Source organism: Vanacampus margaritifer, chromosome 18 (genome assembly GCF_051991255.1).
Source record: "Vanacampus margaritifer isolate UIUO_Vmar chromosome 18, RoL_Vmar_1.0, whole genome shotgun sequence".
NCBI classification, from domain to species: Eukaryota; Metazoa; Chordata; class Actinopteri; order Syngnathiformes; family Syngnathidae; genus Vanacampus; species Vanacampus margaritifer.
In genome coordinates, this window is record NC_135449.1 from 16237376 (window position 1) to 16245605 (window position 8230).

General features: G+C 40.1%; 1 protein-coding gene across 1 annotated transcript; it reads right to left on the minus strand.

The window, feature by feature from the left end:
* Positions 1-1642: 1642 nt before the first annotated feature.
* On the minus strand, positions 1643-7337 carry LOC144038345 (uncharacterized). Its single transcript, XM_077550784.1, has 2 exons — positions 6892-7337; positions 1643-3315 (listed from the first exon to the last, which is right to left on the minus strand). The coding sequence occupies exons 1-2, from the start codon at positions 7013-7015 to the stop codon at positions 1964-1966; spliced, it is 1476 nt and encodes a 491-aa protein (XP_077406910.1). The 5' UTR covers positions 7016-7337; the 3' UTR covers positions 1643-1963.
* Positions 7338-8230: the final 893 nt, after the last annotated feature.

Below are 8230 nucleotides of genomic sequence, written 5' to 3' on the forward strand. Positions count from 1 at the left end.
ACTGTCTCAAACAAACTTACACTTCCATTCACTTAACTTCTGCACTTTTCTCATCTCCACAAAGGCAGTGAGGAGAAAAAACACAAAACCAAGAAGAAATCAAATCCCCCCTTTAAACTCACAATTCACACATGCTTCACATATTCACAGTTTCAACTCACCAAACTAGACCCAGAACACACTCACACACAACACAAACTCCTCTTTTATTGCTGCCAGCGCAGTAGCAATAGTTGCCGATTGGTGAATGCCTCGTCTATCTTTCTCCACTTCCTTCACTTCCTTCTCAAGTTTATTACGCTGTCGCCATCCGACTTGGCTCTGTTCCTCCTCCATATCTTGAATATTTGCCAACATTCTGCTCTCCTTTTCCTGTAACTGCCATGTCCCATGTTCCAGGTTCTCCGCGAAACAATTCATCCTTCTTTTATTTCAGAAACAACTTCTGACACCGTTCTTTTTCCTTCTTAATTCTCTTACTTTCTATTCCACTAATCAACTGTGATTCCAGCTTAGCGTAATGACCATTAATCTCCGACCAGACTTCAGCGGACCCGAGACCCTTATCACACTTTCTCTTATCTGCCATCCTTAAATCCACTCGCGCGTGTCCTAATCACTTCTCTTGCAGTTCAATTTTAGTTTTTACATTCACACCGCTTCCACACTGATACGTAAATCCCAGATTTTAAACCGTATCGATACGTAAATCCCAGATTTTAAACCGTATCTAACCACGAATAGTTCCAAACTATTCTAGTAGGTAAATCCCAGATTTTAAACCCTACTAACGTCCACACTGTTACACTTTTACGCCGTTCCGCTCCTCCTTCCTCTTATAATTTAGCGTTGCCAATGTGCAGAATTTGAAAAAGAATCTGCTTACCTTATTTGACTGTGGGCCCAAGAGAAAAGACGGTCGGAGGTATGGCTTCTTTATCAGGTCGTCACCTGGTGTGGACGTGGATCCCAGATCCCCGAGTCCCAGACTCTTGTGGTTTTTCTCGAAGTCCCGAACTTCTTTTTACCTCTCTTGCATCACGTCGGGGTCACCATAAATTGTTGGAATTTATTTCTATATTAATATAAACTCAAGTTAATAATCTGACTCCAATTTGTGACCTTACCAAACTATCACCCATCTAACAATAGCATGCTCGTTCTGCAATAGAAAGGTATCAGGAAGCCGGCATTTTCACACACGAGTGGATTTATTCCTAACACTCAAATCTAATACAAAACAGATGGGGTCCCGGGTCCCTATCAATACAATTCTATACGTCTCTGTCTCAAGCAGCCGACGTAGTCTCATCCGAGTTGCCCAGTGAATAGTTATACTACACAGTATTTAATGACACAGAAACAAAGGCATCCTGACATTATTCTATTGGCTACGTGTTTTCTGCAGTTTAACTTTAGCTTGCTTTTCATTGGCCGATCTTCATCCGCAGCGTCACTGGGTGGCTTCTCCTGTTTTGTACTTTTCCGCCCCGGTGTAAAACAAATGTGGTTTACAACATACTTTGAGCTTGTCGCGGCTCTGCATCTCCCCTTGCAATTAGCATCCTTTGTTCTGCAACATTCCATTCCTGCAACCCCCACTTGCATCACACACATCCTGTATTTCACCCCCACTCACACAAACTCTTATATTCCTTTATTGGGAAAAAACAACAACCAGGTATCGGTACGGTATAGATATATACTGGATTCGAGGGACAAAAACGGTATCGGAACAACACTAATAACCACGGCTCATCCATTACATCAACATGTTTCATCATACTTGTGGTACATTTCTATATATATTATATATAGTGCCATTTTAAATACAAATTAAATTTCAAAATAGGGTAATTTAAGACGCATACAATACACAATTAAATACAAGTACACAAATCGTTCATTCAGCTGTAGACTGCACCATTTTACAAATTTATAAATGAGATAATATCAAGCTTCGTTAATCACTGCTATTCTCGCCAGCACAATTGTGCCTCTTAGCTTTAGCCTTACTTGGGAATCTTGGGTTACAATCTGAGCATGCAAAGGGTTTCTCTCCAGGGTGGGTTCTTGTGTGTTTTTTTAAGTTTCCCTTCTCAGAGTAACTTTGACCACAAACTGAGCAGGCGAAAGGTTTCTCTCCAGTGTGGGTTCTTGTGTGTATTTTTAAATGTCCCTTGCGAGCAAAACTTTGTCTACAAACTGAGCACGTAAAAGGCTTCTCTCCAGTGTGGGTTCTAGTGTGTTTTATTAAGTTTCCCTTCTCAGAGAAACTTTGACTACAAACTGAGCAGGCAAAAGGCTTTTCACCAGTGTGGGTTCTTGTGTGTGTTTTTAAGCGTCCCTTCTGAGAAAAATTTTGACCACAAACTAAGCAAGCAAAAGGCTTCTCTCCAGTGTGGGTTCTTGTGTGTCTTTTTAAGCGTCCCTTCTGAGAAAAATTTTGACCACAAACTGAGCATGTAAAAGGCTTTTCTCCAGTGTGGATTCTTGTGTGGATTTTTAAGTGTCCCTTCTCAGAGAATTTTAGGCCACAAACTGGGCAAGCAAAAGGTTTCTCACCAGTGTGGGTTCTTGTGTGTGTTTTTAAGCTTCCCTTCTGAGAAAATTTTTGACCACAAACTGAGCAAGTAAAAGGCTTCTCTCCAGTGTGGGTTCTTGTGTGTATTTTTAAGTTTCCCTTCTGTGAAAAATTTTGACCACAAACTAAGCAAGCAAAAGGCTTCTCTCCAGTGTGGGTTATTGTGTGTCTTTTTAAGCTTCCCTTCTCAGAGAAACTTCGACCACAAACTGAGCAGGCAAAAGGTTTGTCACCAGTGTGACGAATCACATGTTTTATCAAGTGATGCTTGTAGCCAAAAGTTTTTCCACACTGAGAACATTTCCAAGGTTTGCTGTCAGTGTGACAGGTCATATCACCGTCAGACTGTTCATAGTCATCAGTGTGAGGAGACTGTAACGTGTCTTCACCATCTGACATTGGAGCTAACCGGCTGTCTGCTTGTGATCTTCCACTGTTGTCCTCATCATCTTCTGTTATTTGTTGTCTTGAGCTGCTGCTTGGGGGCTCCGCCCCTTTGTTCTCTTTATATTGACATTCATCTTCAGCCTTCAAATGGTCACTAGTTACCGGTAACTCTGTGAAATCCTCCTCCTCTTTAATGTATGGTGGAAGCTGCTCCTCTTTTGTTATGTTGGGCGGCTGTGGCTGCTCCTCTTCTTTAACTTGAAGAGGCTCCAAGTCCTCCTCCTCTTTCACGCCAGGGAACTCTGGCTCCTGCCGCTCAGGACAATGATAATTTTCACTGACGTCTGTGGGACACAAGATACACATGGTTTGGTAATATCCCTTTATTGTGGTGATGCTATGTATTTTATATTTAAGATTATCACATGGGCCACATGCGTGAAAGAATTCCAAACCTGGTAAATGTTATGTATCATCTGTATTTTGTTCCAGAAATCACTTAACGTAATTATGCGCCCCTTGTAACACTGATTGTTTCGGACATTAAAAAAAAATACTGTACATACATACAGTATACAGTACTCAGTAGGGCTGAACGAAATTGTGATCTCAGACAGTGCTCCAAAAGGAACTCGACGTGGACACGGATTTACAGATTCAAGGCGCACATAGAGCCCCGGCACCTAAACCAAAAGCAAATCAAACACCGGTCAATTATTGTCAACTTTCAACAATATGCTGTGAAGGAGATGGTGACGTATGGGAAAGATAGAATACATTTCAACCACGACGACACCGCCAGGGTGCTGCGACAGGATAAGGCCTCCATGGATGTCAAGAAGACACTACGGAAGGAGAATATCCGCTTCCAAACACCGCTTCACAAGATGTGAATTCACTGGGGAAGTGGAGTGAACACGTACAACAGTGCCCAGTTGCCCAATTCTGCTCTTTTCTTTTGTGGATTTTGTCAAGGTTAAAATAACTTCTGAAGACACATAACCCAAGTGAGCAGAACAACCAGATAGATTTGTCACTTGGTGAGTGCATGGGAGGGTAAGCCTGAGCCTTTTTTTTCTAATCTCTATTGTTTTTTTATGGCCATGCTGCAGATTTGTATTTCCTTTCCAACCAGATGTATGGTCTTCCCCTCTTTCACTGCTCAAGAGTAGTTGAAACCCTTCTGTTTTCCTTTTGTATCTGGTGGCATGATGAATTTTGGTAAAAAATTAAGAATGGCACATACTTTTAGTGATCAAATGTAAAAATACGGTTTACAACAACAATGAAATACAGTAATGTAATATAAAGTAAATAATCATAATTTAGGGGAAGTTCCATTGGCAAAACTTAACCCAGGTCCTTTGGCACAAATCACGCCAAGCCCACCATTTTGGGAAAAAAATGCATCCACCAGCTGCTTTAAGCCAGCATCATGCTAACAAGAAAGACTCATGATATAGCTTACTAAAGCACTAAAACATGTGTTAACTGTTATCAAAGTTGTCTATAAATGGTCAAACACAACCATAAAAAAACAACCTTAATCATAGAAATTTTACCTTGGAGGGCATGTTTTTTGAATTTATATGTGCTTAACTCTCGAGCCATGTTACTGCGCAAGCAACTGCCTATTTAAAGTTAACGAGCAATATCGATTATGATGCCTGCGTATCGATACGTGTATTGTAATGAGGTCCGCAACGATATACAGGTAGTCCTCAATTTACGAACACAATGGGTTCCGAGAGGTTGTTTGTAAGTCGAATTTGTTTGTAAATCGAATCACATTACATTTTGTTTCAAAATTAATGTTATCAAATTATTATTTTTTAAATAAAATAATAAAAATATGTAAAAAATAATAATAATACTAAACAAATTAAACTATATACCTTATATATACACTTTTTATTAGTGATGCACCAAATATTTGACCACCAAAAATTTTCAGCCGAAAATGGCAAACATTTGAAAAAAATTCTAGCCGAAAGAATATGGCTGAAAGAGGATGGTGTGGTGATGCAAGCACAACCTCCCCAAAGTGCAAGCAAGTGTCTGTTTGAATTAAATGCCAAACACGGGAGTGAGTGTCCGCATTGCTGCTCGCTGCCGTTTGAGAGTACCGGTAGCTTCATTGTGCACACCGGAGAAGGAGAGGGTCGCTTGGTAAACTATGTCAAAAAAGAGAGCGCTGCCGAGTACTGCACTGTGCCACTCTTTTACCTGCAGCGCCTTCCTTTTTTTCTTTGATGAGAGCCCCTCGAGCGCTTCCACTTTTTCACTTGCATTCTGGTGCCCGTGCTAAATACTTTAGCTAATGCTAGCACTATTGCTATCAACAGTTTTAAACAAGTAAACACTTACCACTATCTCCAGGTGACTACAGATCTGTACAGGACGCCGTGTGTGACTTTGCAGTCCGTTCCCAAAGCCGATTGGCTGGTGCGAAGAAATTCATTCATTTTTAAATGTTGGTGATATGTGAATGTGCCGATTTTAAGTGCGCTGCACCGTGTCCTGCTCCAAATCGCTTACAAATGCGTCATCCGCAATTAATTATAATAAATGCAATGATAATAAAAAATTGGCATAATTTTTTGGGCCGTTTCTGTTTTTGGCCAAGTATTTCTCATTTTCGGTTTGGTGCATTTGACGAGTCAAGATGGCGACGAGCAGAGTCAGATGCAATTGATTTCCAAGCCATTGAATCTCGAACAGCGTAAAGTCCTTTATCTTATCGATTATCTTATAAAATGGTCATATCTTGCTGTGTTGTCGGTTGTATAGACAGACAAAGGAGTAAACCAAATGTTGCTTTTTATCGCATACCAAATAATGAAGACAAAAGACGTCAATTGACAGCAGCAATCAACAGAAAGGACTGGCACAAACACACAGCTTAGTTTTCAAATGTACCTTCTTTAAAACTATTAAGAGCATTTGACGGTTTAATAATGGGGGATTTTGTCATCATCACAGCGTTTCAATATAGAACGGACTATGCAAAAATAAGTCGGTTAGCATGATAAACAAGTTTTAACTTTGCATTACGAGGTATATTGTCCCCGGGGTCACGTCCACTTCAACAATCATTTCCTTCCGCCGTTCGTCACAGGGCAGCCATGTGATCACGTGACATCGGTGCAAATGGTCAATAGCACTGCGGGGCCTAGCCGCAGACCTTTATTTATAAAAGGTTATTTTTACTTAGCAGTTTGTTTTAACTTTGTGTTTACATGCTCCTTCTTTTTTCTTTTACCATGACTTTATACCAGCCAAGTTGTGTGCACTTTAAGACATTCACTATTTTGAATACAGTACACTACTTGAAAACAGAAATGTGATTTGTGTTATTGTTTCATTCAATACTACTCTAATTTAATTTCAATTTCATATAAATTAAAAAAAAAAAACGTGATAAAATCAAAATAAAATAAAAAAAAATCGTGATATTCAATTTTTGCAAGATCACCCACCCCTATTTCACAGCGTCGGATACTTCGGTTTTCTTCTATAATAATGTTTTAAGAGGGAAAACAATCGGTCATTTGGCCCAATTGTTGTTTTGGACGATGTTTGAAGGGCAATAACCGGCCGATTATAATTGGCGGACGATTAATCAGTCGGGCCCTTGATTGATTGATGCCATAATACTCTATATATAACAAATGTAACTCCTGTAATGCCTGAGCACAATATATGTGGTGCATTAACATTGCTTTGTGGCTACAAGATCCAGCTTCTACTTTTAAACTTAGCACATAGAGTCAAGTTCACATATTCAAATCACGTAATATGCACTTAAGTAACAATAGCATAATGGCTGAAATTATTTTACTGTGTACAGTAGGGACTGCATTGATATTTTTAACGCTATATAGTTGTGCTAAGCAGGGGCGAGTAAGAAGTGTACAAACCTGCAACGTGTAGCACAACTCGAGGCTCCTCGCAAACATCGACCAGCAGTTGAAGGTGTTGCCCGTTCTCTTCTTTTACTCCAAAGAGTTCCTCCTCGTATTTTGGTGTCGTTTTCGCATACATTTTGGCACAATAATGCCAACCAACTCACACTTGGTCTCTTCTTGACGTGTTATGTGCATCTCTTTGTTAGCGGCTAGAGAGTTAAACGAAGCTGAATAGGCCGAGAAGAGAAGCATCAACGGGCACCAAGACGAGTTTATCCACACGCTGAGATTTAATAAATGATGTTGCAGTCCTTCAAAGTAGCGATTGATGGGCGTCCTGTGTGGAGGCTGCAGTCGGTTTAGGACGAAATCGGAAAAAAATGGTTTAGCAGAGGGCGTCTGGATACGTGAAAATATCAAGCGTGTGTTGCTGCAGCCTGGAGCAGTCACCACTTCTGCGGAGCTCGATAGCGGAAGCTCGGATGAATTTCAAAACAAAAGTAAACTGAAGTTTGATTAATTTCACAAATAAAATGATGCCTAAAGATAATTTTATTTTTTAAATTAGTTATGACAATATATAATCTGCTATATAATCTCATGCCCTCAGCACTGGAAGGCGAACCAGTCAGCCACCGCCCACTGTGCCACCCTTGTAAAATCAATCCTGGTTCTGCAGCCGAGTGCATAAATGAATGTTAACTGTAAAGTTGCTTTTATATCGGAGAAATGCGATGTGAAGACAAAGCAGACTGCCCTCGCGCTAAAATATTTGTCTTGTCTTTGCTCCGGTGACAATACAGGGCCAGCCGCTATTTGCTTCTTCTCCTATAGAGATACCCGCCAAAATCCAACAATCTTTACAGTATTTACCTGTAATTCGCATACAGTGCTGCTGAAAAAGTTTGTGAATCTCTTGAGCAATTTGGACTTTCCATTGTTTCAACCTGATTTTGTTGTTCAATCTGAACCATTACATTTTATATGAAATAACAGGTATAAGTTTATCAATTCAATGCCTTGTTCTTTTATTTTTATTTTTTATCAATTGTCTAGTCAAAACTTAACTAAAGAGTTTTTGGTCAATAAATATAGGTGCAAAAGTAAGTGAACCCTGAGCTGCATTGCTTAAAACAAGCAGTCAAGTAAATTGGTAGCTAAACTAACCACTGAAATGGACCAATGAAATGAGAGGTTTAGCAAAGAAATTGTGCATCACTGACTGAAACAGAGACAAAACCACGTCACTTTAGCCTTACCCAGGTGAACCCATACAGGTCAGTCATGCTGAGAGGAAGAGAAATCTCAGGGGACCCTCAGGAATTGGGTAGTGACAGCACATCTATCTTGG